A 20,865-nucleotide genomic window follows, 5' to 3' on the forward strand; every position below is an offset into this window, starting at 1 on the left:
TGCGGTCCTTAAAGAACTTGGACATCTGGGATGTGCGGGAGTGGAATGTCTTATCATGGGAGCAGATGCGGCGGAGGCGGAGGAATTGGGAATAGGGGATGGAATTTTTGCAGGAGGGTGGGTGGGAGGAGGTGTATTCTAGGTAGCTGTGGGAGTCGGTGGGCTTGAAATGGACATCAGTTACAAGCTGGTTGCCTGAGATGGAGACTGAGAGGTCCAGGAAGGTGAGGGATGTGCTGGAGATGGCCCAGGTGAACTGAAGGTTGGGGTGGAAGGTGTTGGTGAAGGGGATGAACTGTTCGAGCTCCTCTGGGGAGCAAGAGGCGGCGCCGATACAGTCATCAATGTACCGGAGGAAGAGGTGGGGTTTGGGGCCTGTGTAGGTGCGGAAGAGGGACTGTTCCACGTAACCTACAAAGAGGCAGGCACAGCTGGGGCCCATGCGGGTGCCCATGGCCACCTCCTTAGTCTGTAGGAAGTGGGAGGAGTCAAAAGAGAAGTTGTTGAGTGTGAGGACGAGTTCAGCTAGGCGGATGAGTGTGTCGGTGGAGGGGGCCTGGTCGGGCCTGCGGGACAGGAAGAAGCGGAGGGCCTTGAGGCCATCTCCATGCGGAATGCAGGTGTACAGGGACTGGACGTCCATGGTGAATAAACTCTCCTCTGTCATTAAAAAAAATCTCTTTAGCGATTTTTAAAAAAATCTCTCCTAAGCATATTTCTTTTTGCAGGTAAAAATAACTTGAGTCATCTATGTTGTAGACCTGTGCAAAAGCTTTGTTAACACAACTTGATTTAAAAAAGAAAACACTTTTTTTGCGCTTTTGACTATCAAAGAGCGAAAAATGAATCAAAATAAAAACCTTATACTACTAAAATGGTAGAACTGTAAGAAATCTAGAAGTAAACCTTGAAGTAAGTTTGCAATCTTAGGAACAGCTGCAAGATCCAAGCTACTCTCAGTCCATGATTTTATGTCAGTATTTCTCCTCCATTCCTGCACCTCCCCAGACTTCTTTGGCACTGCCTCATGCAGTGGCTGAATTTGTAACACCTGTCTCTTTGCTTTTTTCCACTTCACTATCTAGACGTACCATCCAGGTTAAGCAGCTATTTACCTGCACTTCACTCAATCTCATCTGTGGATTCAATGCTTACCACATGGTGGAGACGAAGCGCTGACTGGGTGACCACTTTGTAGACCACCTCCGTCCTGTTTAAGAAAATAACATTGAGCTTCCAATTGCCTGCCATTTCAACAAATCACCATGTTTGTTGGCCAACATCTCTGTCTCAGGCATGCTGCAGTGCTCTGGTGAAGTTCAGCGAAAGCTGGAAGAACAACATCTCATTTTCCGCTTGGCAACCCTGCAATCTTCTGGACTCAGTATCGAGTTCAACAATTCTAGTGTTTGATCATGTTCTCCCATGTCCTTACCCTAGCCTCCACAAACCAGGCCTTGACATCACTTGGGCTCCGATCACAAACAACATTGTCAGCCACTAATGGACCCCATTAGCAGCAGTTCATTTTACCAGGCTCACTTCTACACATTCCTGTGCCTGCCCAGCTGTTTTTCTTTCTCTCTTTCTCTCCATCTCCACCTATCGTTCATTCCTACCCCCTTTCCCCACTCCATGTTCAGCATATATACCAACCTTTTCTGAGCTACAATCAATTCTGAAAAAGTGACTGGACCGGAAACATTAATTCTGTTTTCTCTCTACAGATGCTGCCAGACCTGCTGAGCTTTAGAAGCAATTTCAGTGTGTCCATAACCTTGTATCTTCTGCAAAGAGTGAAAGGAATTGAAGGGATCTGAAAAAAAACAAGTCATTGGTGTTTGTGATATAGTGCCTTAACTTTCTGTACCTTTTGTCCCTCTACATCAGTACTGTTGGCATCTTGCCTCTTTCCATGACTTTCATCTTGCTATTGTTACTGGTATAAAGCCTTGAAGCAATTGAAACATTTTATTGAGCAACAGGAAGATCAAAGTTAAGCAAAAAGAAAAGCTCATTTTCTTCTGGGAGCAAAGAGGGGTTGCTTGCAATTCAAGAAACAATGAATTCATAGTAAATGAATGATCACTTCGCCAAACTCTGATCTCTTGGAAGCTGGCATCAGTTAAGTCCTGTGTGGCTTGTTGCGCCTCATGTTGTATTGCAGTCATATTGAGGGTGGTATTTTTCCTGCTTAGTGTGCTCATCTTCCTGCTTTGAATTCTTCTGTTGCTGTACCAGGTTTTCAGCATCTGTGATACCCCCACTTTGCCTGGCTGTGATGTGTAGAGCACTGATAGCACACACTGCCACCAAACCCTTCCACCTGTGTCCAATCCTGGCGTTTAAAAACCATCTTCGGGCTCCCTATCATATGCTCCATAATGGCTGTTCTGAAAAAATGGGCAGCATTTTACATATGTTTGGTCTTGGTCTGAGGTTGCTTAGCAGGGTCATCAGTTCCAGTTGCCCAGGATAGTCCTCATATCCATTAACCATTTTTATAAGGCATCTATCTGGTTCTTGAAACAAGCCAGGTATTTGAGTTCATAAGGGCATAAATATCAGGCTCCTTGGGTGCAGACTTGTAAGATGTCATATCACTGTTTATAGATGACTTGTACATTGATGAAATGGAACCCTTTTTGTCGAAGCGGTCACAGTGTTATCGTATGGCACTTTCAAAGTAGTGTGTGTACAGGCTGTTGTCCTGCACCTGAAGGAATCCAGCTATGTTGTCAAAACTTACTGTCTATATGGAGAATATTAGAGAGAGAGCAGGTTCTTAGTAATAAAAACAGTCAACATTTGTATCTTATAAATATGACTTTTCAGCATAGTCCTCGATACAGTGAGACAGTGAGGATTTTGACATGGAATGCCTGTACGTGGAACTTTGGTATAGTGGACCTTTTTCTTATGTGGGCTGTACAAAGCATGTTGCACAATATACTGGGAGATTGTAAATTCATTAGGATTACTGAAACCTTGTAGTTCAATCCCATTGCCCCTGCATCACTCAAAAAAGACTGAATTGCATATAAGAACATGTTAGCAAATACTTATTTCAAGGTGAGAGGAAGTCAGCTCATAACTTTTCTGACACTGGATTTGTTTTCTTTCTAATGTGTGCCTTGCAAGTAGACCTTTGAAGGTCACCTTTGATCCCGTCTGTTCAAAAGCAAGACTATGATCATTATGAAATGATGTGCGCAACATTGTGTGTGGCAGGGATTTGTAGTCCACTTCATTATTTACTGCATATTTCGGGTGCTATGATTAAGATAACTCCAGACTGTACTGTCTCTGCTTGGTAAATGCAATTGCCCTTTGTAAGAGTTTCATATCACAAAGTACAGCCCATGTCCTCGGACCCAAAAAAAAGGCACCTCACCTATTTCTGTGTTGTCGCAACCATTGTTTATTTCCATTGTGCATTTGCTTTTCAGCATGAAAGGCTGCACAGGCTATGTTTCACGGAGTGAGTCGCAGGCTCAACGCATTATTCAATGTGACTGTCCCAACACATTATTCAATGTGATTCACCCAAACCTTCATGTCCCTTTCTTCCTTGTACTCCTTGTCAACGGAATAACACTGAGCTTCCACACATTTCCCATCCAACACTTTTGTTTAAGACCTCACCTCACAACATTTCCAGCTGCGTCCCAGGACTAAAGCTTAGCTGTGCTAGCCAAAATGATACACTGCACCCTGAGTGACCCATGTCCCCTGAAGCAATATCATCTCCAGCTTTATGAATTGAGTTGTGCCTTGTGTTAAGTATTTTGCTAAATCATACTGTTTCCAATGCTGACTTCCCCAACTTTCCTACCATAGCAGTGGTCCTGAGAAACCACTTTGACTTTCGGTGAACAGACTGCATGACAGATCATAGCTCACCCCTCTCACTGACTTCAAAGGACAACTCGGCTGATGCGTGACCAGACCCCCCTCTTGACTTCTCTGTCGTTTGCTGATTGACTTGCTGCTAATTCCCCTGACTGCAGTCAACCTTCAGGAGTAACTGTGAACCATTCCTTGGGCAGTATGATACGTGAATGGGCAGCTGACTGACCGTGTCCAAGCCTCCGGACTTAGACCAGGTGCTGCACTTGACCAACTGTAGTTACACTTTCTGATTGATAGTAACCCCCTTGACTGAGAATTCCTCCCCTAGGACTTTGAAACATGGCCATTTGGTTGAAGAACATTTTCTCGTTTGCTGTGTAAGCTGCTGGCAAAAATTGTATGTCCAGTCCCTTAATGGATTACTGCTGAAAACCATAAGATACCTGGCTTTATGCATATCGTAAAAGGCAAAGCAAGAAAGAAGACTATGAATTGTGTGTTAGAAATGAAGCAGAAAAGCGCAAAAAAAGCAAGGCAGAAATGCGTAAAAAAGTAAGTCTACGATACTGAGTATTAAGCAAGTGCAAGGTGAACCTGCAGTAAGAAAGCAAGCAAAGGGCCCTTAGATGTGGACCCTGCTCTGATGTATGAGATAGATTCCTATACTTGCCCCTAAAATGGCTTGGCAGCAACATTACAATGCAAGATGGTGAGGTGCTTCTAAGTACAAGTCAAAGTGCATTGGAGATGTACCCTGGTGATTTGGTGAGGCTGATGCATGTCCAATGCCAACCTCCACGGACTGAGGATGCTGCTGGTTGCTATCCATGGAGCACCCCCAAGATGCAAATGGCAAGCTGGAGCCACAAGGTACTTGCTCCGACTTTAGTGCCTGGAATTGTTGCCGTCTAGTTCCATTGCATGAGAATAGTATCCACATTTAAATGAAGCGAGAATAGAAAGTGATGAGAAGATGCAAGTAGGACTCATTAGCGAGATTCTTGTCTCACCATTCTGACTGGGTTTAATATCTGACCTTTCTATTTTGGGATTCTGTTTTCTTCATAATTCCTCTAGTAACTTGTCATTGCCCAGGGAATGTGAAAATTCCACCAGTAATGTATTAAAGTTCTGAAATATTATCTTTGATAATGTTGCCTAATCAAAGTGAATAAATTTCCAGGGACTGCTTTTCATGAGTTGAAAGACTTTCCATCCTGAACTTTGATGTTGTGAGCCAGACTGTGATGTAAGGGTTTAAAGTTTTCTTGTATTATTGCATTTATAGCTCTAACATTTTTCTGATGTACTAAAACTGGCACTTTTTAATTTGAGAACATTTGCAGTACTCAACTCCCGCTAATGAGTAGTTTGATAGATAAAATGACATCTTACATTGTGGAATATATCCCAGCAGAACATATAATCCTCAGCTGGAAGGTAGTTTCGATACCATTCTAGGTCGCATCATCAGTGAGCCTCCGGTGAAGCGCTGGTGTTATGTCCCCCTTTCTATTTATCTGTTTAGGTTTCCTTGGGTTGGTGATGTTGTTTCCTGCATTGGTGATGTCATTTCCTGTTCTTTTTTCTCAGAGGATGGTAGATGGGCTCCAAATCAATGTGTTTGTTGATGGAGCTCTGGTTGGAATGCCATGCTTCTAGGAATTCTCGTGCTTGTCTCCGTTTGGCTTGTCCTAGGATGGATGTGTTGTCCCAATCAGAGTGGTGTCCTTCCTCGTCTGTATGTAAGGATACTAGTGATAGTGGATCATGTCTTTTTGTGGCTAGTTGATGTTCATGCATCCTGGTGGCTAGTTTTCTGCCTGTTTGTCTAACGTAGTGTTTGTCACAGTTCTTACAAGGTATTTTGTAAATGACATTTGTTTTGCTTGTTGTCTGTATAGGGTCTTTTAAATTCATTAGCTGCCGTTTTAGTGTGTTGGTGGGTTTGTGGGCTACCATGATGCCAAGAGGTCTGAGTAGCCTGGCAGTCATTTCGGAAATGTCTTTGATGTAGGGGAGAGTGGTTATGGTTTCCGGGCACGTCTTGTCTGTTTGTTTGGGTTTGTTGCTGAGAAATCAGCGGACTGTGTTCATTTGAGCAACATTCAGCAACAAACCCAAACAAACAGACAAAACGTGCCCAGAAACCATAACCACTCTCCCCTACATCAAATTCAGTGATCACAGAACTATTCTTTAACAAAATTCACTCTGGACTTCAACCCTTATTGTTTGTGCAAAACCTCGGCTAGACTGAGAACCTATACTGGGGAGCATTTACAGAATAAGGGTACAACTTCAGTTCTGGTCTCTTATGAGAAGCTGGTTCAATTACCACTGATTGTAGTAAAGACATGGGCCTAAACTTAATGGAATGAAATTATATGAGAAAAATTCACTGAGATCATCTCAACATTTTTGACTAGAAAATGGCTATCTGCGCATACTCCTAATTAAATATCTGGATATTTTTTTAGGAAGGTCTAGGGACTATCAAAGGAGCCAAGGCCACCTTGCATGTTGACCAGGAAGCAATTCCACGATTCTGCAAGGCCTACACAATGCCCATTTTCCTTACAGGGAAAAGCACAGGCAGAAGTCAGAAGGATGGAAAGCGAAGGAATCATGAAACCAGTCCAGTTTGTGGAATGGGCAACAGGTTGTGCTGATTTCAAGTCTGACGGGTTAGTTTGCAGGACTTCTAAACAAGAGTAAATTGCTTTTAGCAACTGGATACATACCCAGTGTCCTCCAAAGAGGATTTATATGCAAAGCTGCCAGGGTGGCTGTCCTTCACAAAGCTGGACATTAGCCATTCATACTTGCAGTTGTAGATAGATGAGGATTCCCAGAAGTATGCTGCAATTAATACACATGAGGGTTTATACCTACATACAACACTGTCATTTGGGGTGTTGTCAGCCTGTGCAATTTTTCAGCAGACAGTGGAAAATATTTATGATGTCCAGGTCATCACTTATCAAGTTGACATGCAGGGAAGATAATAAAGGTAAGATGAATAGGAGCTTAGTAAAGTGTATTAGAAAGTCATGTTCATTGCATAAAAATACTTCCTTTAATTACTTGCTAATCTATTTCCTATAACATCTGGTCATCGAACTTTCTCGACAATGTTCTGTTTATTAAGAAATTCCCTTCCATTGTCAGGTACCAATAATGCTAGCAAGTCTCTCTCCAGCTGAAAGGCTTGGATATAGTCCTTAGACATTTCTCCCAGGTAAGTGTATGCCTTAGAAGGCAAAAATATATCTTCCCGGCACGCCGGTTGATCTACTTGGGCTACAGAATCGACAAGACCAGGTTACACTTGTTGGAGGATAAAGTGAGGACAATCAAAGATGACCTGGCTCCCACGTTTGTAACAAAGCTTGGATCTTTGCTTGGACTGGTAAATAATTGCAAAATGTCCATACATAACCTGGCTGCCATTCTAACACCTTTGCACCTCAAGAAGGGCCAGCCTTGGATATGGTCATGTAGCTAAGCCATGGTTTTCAAGGAGGTGAAGAAACAGCTATCATCCCCTAAGGTGCTGACACACTATGATCCCATGTGAGATGTGATAGTGACATGCAATGCCTTCCCGTATGGCATCAGGGTAGAATTAGCTCATAGGTGGCCCAGTGGAAAGTGATGCTCGATGGTGCATGAATAGCTAATACAAAATGTAAATACACTCAGATAGAGAAGGCAGGTTTGGCAGTCATACTTGGAACCTAGAAGTACACCAACACCTTTGCGGATGTAAATTTGTAATTATGACAGATCACAAATCCCTGCAAGGGAAACTTAGAGGAGTGCCAGCAAAGGTAAAAATTACTGCTTAGAGTTACCGCAAATTCATGAGAATGCCCTTGTAAACCCTGGGCTCGGGTACACGTCAACTATGCAGGTCCTTTTGTGGACTCAATGTTCTTAGTCATTTTGGACGCCCACTGAAAGTGGCTGGACATGCATCGAGTTCATTTGTCAAACACGGGGACGACGATAAATCAACTGCATGCATATTTTTCAACACACAGACTTCCAGGTGTGTTACTCACAGATGACGAGCCATCGTTTACCTGCAGGGAATTTGAGTATTTCCTGAGGTTGAATGGTATTCCATACACAAGGACAGGTCCATACCATTGAGCATCCAATGCTCTGGCAGAAATATCAGTCCAAACTTCGAAAGGAGGCTTAAAGTAACAGCCCATAGCTTCACAAGAGACAAAACTGTCCCAGTTCCTTGCAAAACCATGCAGGAGCAAAACCTGCCCAGCTGATGAACAACCTTTCCAGAGGAACAACCAGAGTTCTCCCTCTCATGTGTTGAAGATCTGAGACAGTCACGCTGGATGTCACCCCGTTGATACCTGTCGCCTGAAGAAGAGAGTTAATTTTTGACAAAATACTCTGCGCACAAGAGGCGAGCTACTGTTTTTTACATGCCGCTCTTCAGTGCATTACATGTTTCCATCAGAGGCAGAGTTATACGAACTTTATTTGGTGCTAAAATGCCCAAGGAGGAGCTACGGAAAAAGCTAGTCTATGCCCTTGAGCTTAGAGGGGAGGGATGTAGAGATTGTCATGAGGTAACCCAGATCAATGTCATAGCATATGAATTCCCTGATTGGGGCTGTTATTCTGATCCAATCAGGTAAAACAAAAACAAAAAGAACTGCGGATGCTGTAAATCAGGAATAAAAACAAAGTTGCTGGAAAAGCGCAGCAAGCCTGGCAGTAACTGTGAAGGAGAAAAGTTAACGTTTCGGGTCCGTTTCTGAAGAGGGTCACCAGACCTGAAACGTTAACTATGTTTTCTCCTTCACAGATGCTGCCAGGCCTGCTGCACTTTTCCAGCAGCTTTGTTTTTGTTCTAAACAGGTAGCCTTGGCTGACAGATGAGAGCAGGAGTGTCAGAGGTTCTGTTCAGTCTGAGGGCCGGCTCTGAGGAAGCCAGACCATGTGTAAACAAAGGGTAATAAAATGTGAGGCTGGATGAACACAGCAGGCCAAGCAGCATCTCAGGAGCACAAAAGCTGACGTTTCGGGCCTAGACCCTTCATCAGAGAGGGGGATGGGGAGAGGGAACTGGAATAAATAGGGAGAGAGGGGGAGGCGGACCGAAGATGGAGAGTAAAGAAGATAGGTGGAGAGAGTATAGGTGGGGAGGTAGGGAGGGGATAGGTCAGTCCAGAGAAGACGGACAGGTCAAGGAGGTGGGATGAGGTTAGTAGGTAGCTGGGGGTGCGGCTTGGGGTGGGAGGAAGGGATGGGTGAGAGGAAGAACCGGTTAGGGAGGCAGAGACAGGTTGGACTGGTTTTGGGATGCAGTGGGTGGGGGGGAAGAGCTGGGCTGGTTGTGTGGTGCAGTGGGGGGAGGGGACGAACTGGGCTGGTTTAGGGATGCAGTAGGGGAAGGGGAGATTTTGAAACTGGTGAAGTCCACATTGATACCATATGGCTGCAGGGTTCCCAGGCGGAATATGAGTTGCTGTTCCTGCAACCTTCGGGTGGCATCATTGTGGCAGTGCAGGAGGCCCATGATGGACATGTCATCTAGAGAATGGGAGGGGGAGTGGAAATGGTTTGCGACTGGGAGGTGCAGTTGTTTGTTGCGAACTGAGCGGAGGTGTTCTGCAAAGCGGTCCCCAAGCCTCCGCTTGGTTTCCCCAATGTAGAGGAAGCCGCACCGGGTACAGTGGATGCAGTATACCACATTGGCAGATGTAAGGGGGTGGCCATGGGCACCCGCATGGGCCCCAGCTATGCCTGCCTCTTTGTAGGTTACGTGGAACAGTACAGACTAAGGGGGTGGCCATGGGCACCCGCATGGGCCCCAGCTATGCCTGCCTCTTTGTAGGTTACGTGGAACAGTCCCTCTTCCGCACCTACACAGGCCCCAAACCCCACCTCTTCCTCCGGTACATTGATGACTGTATCGGCACCGCCTCTTGCTCCCCAGAGGAGCTCGAACAGTTCATCCACTTCACCAACACCTTCCACCCCAACCTTCAGTTCACCTGGGCCATCTCCAGCACATCCCTCACCTTCCTAGACCTCTCAGTCTCCATCTCAGGCAACCAGCTTGTAACTGATGTCCATTTCAAGCCCACCGACTCCCACAGCTACCTAGAATACACCTCCTCCCACCCACCCTCCTGCAAAAATTCCATCTCCTATTCCCAATTCCTCCGCCTCCGCCGCATCTGCTCCCACGATAAGACATTCCACTCCCGCACATCCCAGATGTCCAAGTTCTTTAAGGACCGCAACTTTCCCCCCACAGTGATCGAGAACGCCCTTGACCGCGTCTCCCGTATTTCCCGCAACACATCCCTCACACCCCGCCGCCGCCACAACCGCCCTAAGAGGATACCCCCCGTTCTCACACACCACCCTACCAACCTCCGGATACAACGCATCATCCTCCGACATGTCCGCCATTTACAATCCGACCCCACCACCCAAGACATTTTTCCGTCCCCTCCCCTGTCTGCTTTCCGGAGAGACCACTCTCTCCGTGACTCCCTTGTTCGCTCCACACTGCCCTCCAACCCCACCACACCCGGCACCTTCCCCTGCAACCGCAGGAAATGCTAACTTGTCCCCACACCTCCTCCCTCACCCCTATCCCAGGCCCCAAGATGACATTCCACATTAAGCAGAGGTTCACCTGCACATCTGCCAATGTGGTATACTGCATCCATTGTACCCGGTGCGGCTTCCTCTACATTGGGGAAACCAAGCGGAGGCTTGGGGACCGCTTTGCAGAACACCTCCGCTCAGTTCGCAACAAACAACTGCACCTCCCAGTCGCAAACCATTTCCACTCCCCCTCCCATTCTTTAGAATGACATGTCCATCATGGGCCTCCTGCAGTGCCACAATGATGCCACCCGAAGGTTGCAGGAACAGCAACTCATATTCCGCCTGGGAACCCTGCAGCCATATGGTATCAATGTGGACTTCACCAGTTTCAAAATCTCCCCTTCCCCTACTGCATCCCTAAACCAGCCCAGTTCGTCCCCTCCCCCCACTGCACCACACAACCAGCCCAGCTCTTTCCCCCCCCCACCCACTGCATCCCAAAACCAGTCCAACCTGTCTCTGCCTCCCTAACCGGTTCTTCCTCTCACCCATCCCTTCCTCCCACCCCAAGCCGCACCCCCAGCTACCTACTAACCTCATCCCACCTCCTTGACCTGTCCGTCTTCCCTGGACTGACCTATCTCCTCCCTACCTCCCCACCTATACTCTCTCCACCTATCTTCTTTACTCTCCATCTTCGGTCCGCCTCCCCCTCTCTCCCTATTTGTTCCAGTTCCCTCTCCCCATCCCCCTCTCTGATGAAGGGTCTAGGCCCGAAACGTCAGCTTTTGTGCTCCTGAGATGCTGCTTGGCCTGCTGTGTTCATCCAGCCTCACATTTTATTATCTTGGAATTCTCCAGCATCTGCAGTTTCCATTATCTCTGTAAACAAAGGGTGATTTGCTGAGGGGATACTGACCTCCGTGGAGTTCATTTCAGTTGTCATGTGCATACATTTAATATCACTCTAAATTTTAGTTTTCAAACTTGAATAACTGGTCCTTTTAAAAAGAAGGTAAACTTAAAAAATGAAAAACTTACTTTAAACTAAAGTGGATTTTTTTTTAATCGACATCCTTTTTCTCACACAGTATAAACTGTTATTCACATTGCGGTTTGGTATTTTGCAATCTTGTCCCTATGACTGCAAGACAAAATGATTTGATAGCTTGTTTTTTTGTTATTTCTCTTCAATATTAAAATAAATCCATAAGCATTTAGTTATGATGGTGCCTCCATTCAATAAGGTGTAGCTTTGTCATGTGTTTTTGCAATGAGATTGAACAGCACGAGTGGAAGTTCTTAATTCAGTTAGTTTTGTGTGTGTGTGTGATATTTTCCTAAAGCTTGTGAAATAAAGACCTTCTTTGATTTCACAGATGTTTTAAAGCATAATATGAGTGTCAGATTGATGGCTGGGTGTGTTTTCTGCATTATGTGTAGTACCTCGGTTCAATGCTTAGAAGAGATAATCCTTCCAAATTTCAGCCCTGTTCCAAGAGACAAAGGGTGTTTTGCACTAATTCACTCCTGACATGGCCCAAGTCTTTGTGGTCCTCCAAGCACATGCCGTGAAATTTCGGTATCACGTCAAGTTTAAATACACGTTCCATAATTATGCTCAGTTGCCAGCAGATATCAAAGATTTTGACTGTATGTTCAATAATGAATGACAAAATGCGGCTCTTTCCAAGTTTTCAGGTCCATAAAATGAAAAGAGAACAAACCATTCATTCAACAGAGAATGCATATAAAAATAGGTCCAACATGTGTTATTGATGAAGGAGATTCAAGAGATTTTAGAGCACGTTTCAATTGTTGTCTGCATTTTTGTTTATTTTACTTTTGAAAGGCTCCCTGTCTAATCCTGTCACTTGAACTTCCTGCCATGTGTTGCCACTGCAGTCTGTTCCTAAGGTGCAGCTGCTACTGTCATCCCTTTTCTTGCTTTGTGACTTTAATCATCTCCACATTTTTAACTCGATCGTATCTGTATCTGTACTTTCTGTCAGGCCTGCCATGTCTGCACCGTTGCCAGTAAATAGACTTTAAGAGCAAAGAACCATTTGACACCACCACAAGGTAGTTTAAGGTTAGCGGACAGTTTTACATTCAAGGCACTATTGACTGCTAAACTGATAATCAACTAATCTGGTCTTCAGTCTTCTGCAGCTTGGCCCAGTTATGACTTTGACACCTGCAGCAGTCACACTGCTGAAGAAAATCCAATGTTGGACGTAGGGTTGAATGAAGTGCTGTGAGTTAGTCCTCACAGCCAATTGACAGTGCTCACCAAACAGGAATCATTGAATGTCCACAACACTTTGTCTGTCCTTCAATCCATCTTAAACGCCACCAGGGAAAACACTGCTCTGCCAGGAAGCGTCAAGACTGTTTGGCAAGAATAACCAGGAGATCCATGAGCTACAACTGGAAGCATTATCAAACTTTCAAAGAAAGAAACCCAGTCTACAACTGAGAAAAATGAGTGAGCTCATTCTGTCGTACACAATTCTCTCAGAATTCTATAGGACAGATGCAGGAACAGCTATTTCACTAAGCTGAAGTTCTCAAACTTGGATGCAGAACAAGGGGCCAACCATTTAGGACTGGGATGGGAAGGAATTTCTTCACTGACGGCATGTTGAATTTTGTAATTGTCTGCCTCAGTAGGCTGTGGGAGTTCAGTTACGAAGTAAACTCGGGCCTGAGACTTAAATCTCTAAATATTAAAAACATCAAAAGTTACAGGGCTGGAAAGTAATGTTAAAGTAAGAAGATCAGCCATGATCTCACGGAGGGTGAGGTGGGCGTGAAGGGCTGATTGGCCCTCTCTTTCTTGCATTCCTCCACTTTCTTGCATTCTTGTCTTTTTTTTTCATTTAAGACACTCCCTGGATCTTGATGGATATCATCCTCGGGTTTTAAAAGAAGTATCTAGTGAAAGATTTATTGTATTGGCTTTAATTTTCCAACTGTCGTTAGCTTTGAAGAAGGTTCCATTAGATTGGAAAATAAAGAATGTAACTCCTCTAGTCAAAATGTGGGTGGAGGTAAAATGCATGAAACTACATTGCAGCTGGCTTCACACCTGTACTATGGAAAGTGTCTGAAGCTATGATTAAATGTGTTATAGCGGGACACTTGGATAAATTTAAGGTCATCGGACAGAGCCAACATAGTTTTGTCATGTTTAACTAATTTATTGGAGTTCTTGAAGTAACTTATGTTATGGATAAGAGAAACCAACGTACGGATTGTACTTGGATTTCGAGGAGGCATTTGATCAGGTGTTGTATCAAACGTTATTATAGAAAATAACCATTCATGGTGTTGGGGTAGCATTGGCATGGATAAAAGATTAGCTAGCAGGATGCAGAATGTGGGAAAAATGGGTCATTTTCACGCTAGTAGAATATCACAAGTATTTGCCATGGGCTTGGTGCTGGAGCGTCAACTCTACAATTCATGTGAATAATTTGGATGAAGGAATTGAATTTGCTGATAATGCAAAGATAGGCAGGAAAATGAGTTGTGAGGAAAATAAAAGGAGCCTACAAACAGATGTGGGTAGGCAAAGATCTGGCAAATTGAGTTTAATGTGGGAAAGTGTGTAATTGTCCATTTTGCCTGGAAGAACAAGAAAAAACTATCTCAGTGGTGAGAGGCTGTAGAGTGATCTGGGTGTCCTATTATGTGAATCGCAGAAGATCAGCATGCAGGCGCAGCAAGTAATTAGGAAAGCTAATAGAATGTGATGTTTTATTGTGAGTGAAATTGAATGCAAGAATAGGGAGGTTCATCTTCAATTACACAAGGTATTGCTGTGACCTTGTCTGGAGTACGATGTACAGAACTGGTGACTATGAAAGGATTTTAATGCATTGGAAGCAGTTGAGTGAATGTTCACTGGATCAATCCTTGAAATGAGCAGATCGCTTTGAGGAAAAGCTATACAGGCTAGGCCTGTGCCCTTTGGAGTTCGGAAGAATCAGACCTGACTTAATTGAAACATACAAGATCCCGAGGGCACTTGACCAGGTGGATGAGGAAAAGACGTTTCCTCTTGTAAGAAAATCTAGAACTGGGATCATAGTTTAAAAATAAAAGAGAGATAAGGAAAACTTTGTCTTTTGGGCTTATGAGTCTTTGGAATTCCCTTCCTTAAAAAGGCAGTGAATGCAGAATCCTTTAATTTTTTTAAGGGTAAGGTAGATAGATTCTTAATCACCAAAGGGATGAAAGATTATTGGAGGAATGCAGGAATGTAGAGTTCAAATGAAAATCAGCTCAGCCATGATTCTTATTGAATGGCTGAGCAGGTCTAAAGGGCTGAGTGTCTTAGTGGGAGATGTGTTCCTTGTTCGTATGTTTATATATTCCTGAAAATGCACCTCTTAGATTCCAGTTTTGCATATATGTCAGAAAATTTTTTTTTGTAACTGCGTTAAACTTTTGTTTACTGATGCTCCTGTTTAATGACTGGAGATATTTTGCCATTTTAAAGATGGTGTAAGTTGCTGCCTTGTTGCTGAACAGAGACGTGCTAGTGTTATTCGTACCAGACAATGAGAAGGAAGTTTCATAACAAAACGGAACATTGTCCAGAAACTGTTATGGCCAGGTGTTATAGGAAATAGATTAGCAAGTAATTAAAGGAAGAATTTTTAATGCTGCGCACGTGACTTTTTATGTCATTTCTTACACAGTCGAAACCAGGTGACCTGTTCGGGGGACCTTGCCTTTTTTTAAAACGTTAAAAGTTAGATAAAGAGTTTTTACCTGCATTTGATGATTTTAAAAAGATGGACATTTTTCACCTATTTGAATGGAAGAAAACCATATCCAGATCTAGTTTCACACTTTTATAGAACAAGACAGCATTTGGGACGTTCTTTCAACATGGCAGTAGAAAGGCAAAATGTTAATTTTGTTTTAAACAGCAAGGGCCAGGACAGCCTGGAGTGAAAACTGTCCCATCTAGTTGTGGTGCAATATTGGACGTGAGAAGAGGGTATAAGATAAATACTGGCTTAATTAATTTTTTCCTTCTGACAGTTTGCTCAAACTGTTTTCCATCTATTTTTTGTGGCTTAAAAAGTGCTCTGCTTTTTGTAAAGGGCTTTCTGTATATATAGCTGCCTCACTGAAAACCAAAGTCTGCCTCTCAGCTGCTTCTAGCATTAACAAAGTACTTATTCCTTGTTCTCTTCCTGCAACTCTGTCCTTATTCTGTCTCTCTGCATTCCATCTTTTCCCAATAAAAATTAAAAATACTTTGTTGGGTGGGAATCTGGTATTGATAGCTGTGTAGTTAATTTAACTCGGTTGCTACGAATGATGCAGATATATTTTACAACTATATTATGTTAATTATGTCTCATTTCCTACATTGCAGATGATCCTATGGGACTGGGACTTGAAACAATGGTTCAGAAATTATCAATATCAGGTGAGAATCAAATTTGAAGTAATAACTACTCTGCTGCATGATTATATAATGCTTTGAGAATAATTTTATATTTTGAACAAGCAAATCCAATTTTACATTTGCTATTCATGTTCTGACCTTCTGATGTTTCCTGCAATGTTTTCAGTTGATAATTGCAGCCGAGGATGAACCAACAGTTGAGACTAAAGTAGAACAAAGAACTGTGGGTGCAGATGATCTAATAGAGAAACAGAACCTTTTGGAGAAACTTGGCCTGAATTTGAAAAAGGTCACTGGACTTGAAACATTAACTCTGCTTTCTCTCCAGAGATGCTGCCAGATCTGTTGAGTTTCTGCAGCTGTTTTTATTTTTGTTTTGGCTAATTGAGATAGCTCGGTATGATTGACTGAGAGCAAGGTATGTGTTTTATGGGATAGATTTCTCTGCCATTTTAGTTTTTGTTTAATGTGAAACAATTTCCATTTACAACTACTTCTGGAAAACGCTTCAAACAGAAGGCAGTTGGAAGTGATGAAAATTTTCAATCACAGGTAACCTAATCTGATAACCCTGACATTTTTCTTTTAATCACTTGTTTTGAAACCAGGAATAGTCTTTTCATTTTTAGAAATTACGAGATCATGCTTTTGTTTTTAATTCATCTCATCTGTGTGCCACACTTCTACATTGTTGTAGAATTCTGTTGTATACTACTTAAACTATAGTTTGCTGACTTCTGACATTAATTAGTACCTTAATACACTGATTGCATTTCTAACTTCAGTGGGTAGATGTATCAAGGTGAATTAGGAGGTGCATCATGTTATAGTACAGCTTCTAACTCCGAAAACTACTCTGTGTCCATTTTTCAACAGTCAGATTCAATATTTAGCCCTCTTTCTATCTTCCTACTTGCATGTTATTTCTATGCTGCCCTTCACTCTTCTGCCCAAACAAGACTCATGTCTGTGTCTGTCTGTCCTTTCTAAAGATGTAAAACTTCTTGATCAAAAACAATCAGCTTAAAATTGTGCTTAGAGATAATGAGAACTGCAGATGCTGGAGAATCTGAGATAACAAAGTGTGTAGCTGGATGAACGAAGTAGGCCAAGCAGCATCTTAGGAGCACAAAAGCTGACGTTTCGGGCCCAGACCCTTCTTCAGAAAAAACTGCCTGCTGTGTTCATCCAGCTACACACTTTGTTATCTTAGCTTAAAATTGTGCTCTTTGTTTCCAAAAAAAGATTTGAACATTTTTTTCAAATGACTGCAAATAGTTGGCTTTTTGAATTTTCCCCATGCATGTTTTTGAAATATGGTCTTTATATTTCTGTTTACTGCTTGTATTTTCTCACTGTTTCTAGTTTGACCTTTTTCTTCCTTGTTTTGGGATTCATTATTTCTTTTCTGGAATATTTTCTTCCTTCCTCATTTTTCCCTTTTGCTCTCTGACTTAGTTTTCATAAGATTTTTGTCTGTGTCTTCATCTTTTTACATCCTTTTGTTGATGTTTTTGTCATTTTGTTTCTCTTTATTTTCCCCCCTCTGGTTGTTTATCTTTGTTTTCTGTATTCTACCTCTGCCATTAGGCTTGTCGAGGTTTAATATTTGCAATTTTTTGCTGCACTCCTTCCTTTTCAGGTCCTATCCAATGGCTGCTATTTTGTTTCTTGTAGCTCATTTTAACATAAGCCAGAAAACGCAGAAACTGACTTTCAAAGCAGTAGAAAAAAGTTCAGAAACTAAATAAGTAATACAAAAATACAGAACCTACAGACAAGAAATAAGTAAATATTAGAATTGATAATGATACTTGTATGTTAATTGACAGAGCTTCTGTTGGAGAGAAGGCATACGTTTACTTATTTCCCCTGTGCTCCTTTGAACATTTTTGTGGAACTTTATAACACAAATGTCTGCTCATCCCACTTTACTTTTAGTAGTTCTCTGAAAGTTATGCATTCAGTTCCGTATCTTGCTCTTTCACAGTACTTTCCTTATTATTAATTATTTTCTCAAATTTACATTCATTGAGTGAGCTACCTGCCAAAAACAATCCAAGAACTTTACAGAGAGAGCAGCATTGTGGATTTTTCCGAAGTTTGAGTCTTTATACTCGAGATTATTTCTACATTTGGATACTTTGCATACCACCAATGCAAAGTAATAGTCTTCTGCTTGGAAGAAGCAGGGAGTATCATCAGGCCAGCAATGAGCTACATTTTTATGTGTACAAATGTCCCAACAAACAAGCTAAAGGAAGGATTTGACAGCATTTTGAAATTGGAAAATACTGCAATATGGAAGTCAGCAGCTGGTATGGTTCCTCATATCTTCTGCTATCAAATGGTGCTTACTCCCTATGCCTATTTAATGATTAATTGAAGTAAACAGATAATTCCTATTGAAATTTACAGGTTGTACTTCCATAAGTATAAATTATGTGAATTTTATTTTTGGTGCATAATTTGGTTGATGAGTGACTTCTTTCTGTATTTTGTGCATCTAGTGTTTACTGTAAAGGATGGCAAAAATACTAAATTGAGTAGAAAAGGTTTGGGTCTGATTGACACAATAAATAATTAACAAAGAAAATTACCAGTCAGCAAGGATAAAATCACAAATTAGTTTGAGTCTAGATCTAAGCACTGACAGGATCCATTGTTTCTGCCCGTCGTGAGATGGGTACTGAGGATTTGCAATGTACTCTGTCGGGAGTGAGTCTTCACTTAACTGGGAAGGAAGTCATGGCAACCTTGTGACAAGTTATGGGATCTACGCTCGCTTGGAAAGACTGATCGTGCTCACGTCCTGATTTGTGATGTCAAGGTCAAAATGTAGCTTAGTTGGTAGTGACAGGGCCCACGTCTGAGTGCCCAACTTCTGGCGTTTGGTTTGATCTTATTCCTTCCTCAAGCCAGCCGCCTCCCCTGTCCCCTTTTATTTTGAATGCGATCAGCTGAACCATCAGTGGATTCTACAGAGAACTCCACCACTGTACACTTCCTTATTCCCCAGACTTGCAGGGATTGATAATACTTTCACTACAGAGCCCAAAATTGCTCATAATGTTCAAAATGTGACCACAGCCTTGTATAACCTCAGCAGTACATCCCTGCTCTTGCATTCTAACCCCCTCAAAAGAAATGTGAACATTACATTTGCATCTGCATGTTGACCTTAAATGAATCCTGAACTAGAACTCTGAAATAACTGTAGAGGCTGGTGTCCCATTACTAAGTCATCCTTTATTTACTTCAGCACCGTACGCTAGCTGGCTGGCAACTGAGGAGATTCTAATCTCCTGATTATATTGGTCAGCAAAGGCCTTCCTGATTGGCTTAGATTAACAATGCTAAGCAAGAACCTTGTAGTTAATGAGGTCCACCTGGTTCTAATCATTTACAGACCCGGAGCATCGTCACGGAGGATTCCAGTATACAAAATGCACCATTCTGGTCTGCAATCATTCATTTAGATAGTTGTTCGCTAATGAGCTCATAGTCTCCATATATTTCCAATGCCACCATCTTCACAACGTTACTACGCTGTTGCTCATTGTCTCTCTGTGTGCAAAAGGACTTGCGAACCTGTAATGATTAGAACCACCAGGTGGACCACATTGAATATTATGCGCAGCTTTGGTCCCTGTATTGAAAGAAGAATGTGCTGGAATTGGATGGAGCCTGGAGGACATTTTATAAGAATGATCCCAGGGATGAAAGATTCATCATATGAGGAATGGCTGAAGACTCTGCGCTGTTCTAGATGGAGTTTAGGAAGATGAGGGGGGATCTGACTGAAACTGGCAGCATATTGAAAGGTGTGGATAAAGCGGATGTGGAGAAGATTTTTACATTGGGAGTAGAGACTAGGACCTGGGGATGTTGCGTCAGGGTTAAGGGATGATCCTTTAGAACTGAGATGCAGAGGAATTTGTTCAGCCAAGTGGTGGTGAATATGTGGAACTCATTGGTGCAAAAGGTTGTGGAGATCAAGTTATTGAGTCTACTTAAGACAGAGATAGATAGGTTCTTCATTAGCAAGGGATTAAAGGGTATGGGGAGAAGGCAGGCAAATGGATTTGAGAAACAGAGCCAGGATCAAATGGCAGATCAGACGAAATAGGCCAAATGGCCTAATTCTGCGCCTCTGTCTTATTGTCTTAAACCCACTGAGGCTTGTTATTCACTTTACTTAGTTTGACGTGGCCACTTTGAAATAATCTTTTTCCTTTGTATTTACTTTGTTTTTGACGAAATAACAGTGCTCAACAGCATGAATCGTTAAAGGTAGATATTTGGAATTTAGAGGAAGAATGCAAGTTTAACTCTATTGGGGTTGGTCCTATGCTTTGATATCACAACTAGAGTACAAGGCACGGTGTTAAAGCACTACACTGGCTGTGGGGTTTTGCAAATCTGAGGTAGAATATATGGCTTGACTTCATCTTGGATTGCCGGTTTCTGTTAGCATGAAGGAAAAGTGAGGGGAAGGGCATGATTGGTTTTGGGCATATTAGATTTGGCGCTATCAATGTTTAAATTTCTAAGAGTTCGCTATAAACATTGAATTTGCAGATCTGTCGATTTTTGGTTTTTGTTGTGTATCCTGCTTCTAGAACTTACCCTTTCTCTCTGTTTTGCTGTTTTTGTCTTCCTTGTTCTGTCTTTCGTTACCTTTCCAACTTAAAATACAAACAAAATGCTTTCTCCTGGTTGCATAATTTCCCATGAATTCAGAAAAAAGACACCATATTTCCCACATTATGCTCCACCCACTAAATATTGTCCGTTCTCTTAACCTATCTATGCTGACTCCTTGTGTCCTCTTCACAACTTGCTTTCCCATTTATCTTTATATCGCCTGTAAATTTGGCTGGAATACAATTAGTTATAGAGTCATACAGCATAGAAACAGAGGTTGAGGTTGGTTGGCTCGCCGAGCGAGTTTGTTGTTCCGCAGACATATTGTTACTGTG

General features: G+C 42.5%; 1 protein-coding gene across 3 annotated transcripts in view; it reads left to right on the top strand.

Moving 5' to 3' along the window:
* pde3b (phosphodiesterase 3B) overlaps positions 1 to 20,865 on the top strand; it is a 248,370-nt gene that overhangs the window by 122,495 nt on the left and 105,010 nt on the right. For all 3 annotated transcript variants that reach the window (XM_048545839.2, XM_048545840.2, XM_048545841.2), the window contains exon 2: positions 15,851 to 15,904. In XM_048545839.2, coding sequence (XP_048401796.1) covers positions 15,851 to 15,904 — 54 coding nt within the window. The remainder of the gene's footprint in view (positions 1 to 15,850; positions 15,905 to 20,865) is intronic.

This window comes from Stegostoma tigrinum, chromosome 17 (genome assembly GCF_030684315.1).
Source record: "Stegostoma tigrinum isolate sSteTig4 chromosome 17, sSteTig4.hap1, whole genome shotgun sequence".
NCBI lineage: Eukaryota > Metazoa > Chordata > Chondrichthyes > Orectolobiformes > Stegostomatidae > Stegostoma > Stegostoma tigrinum.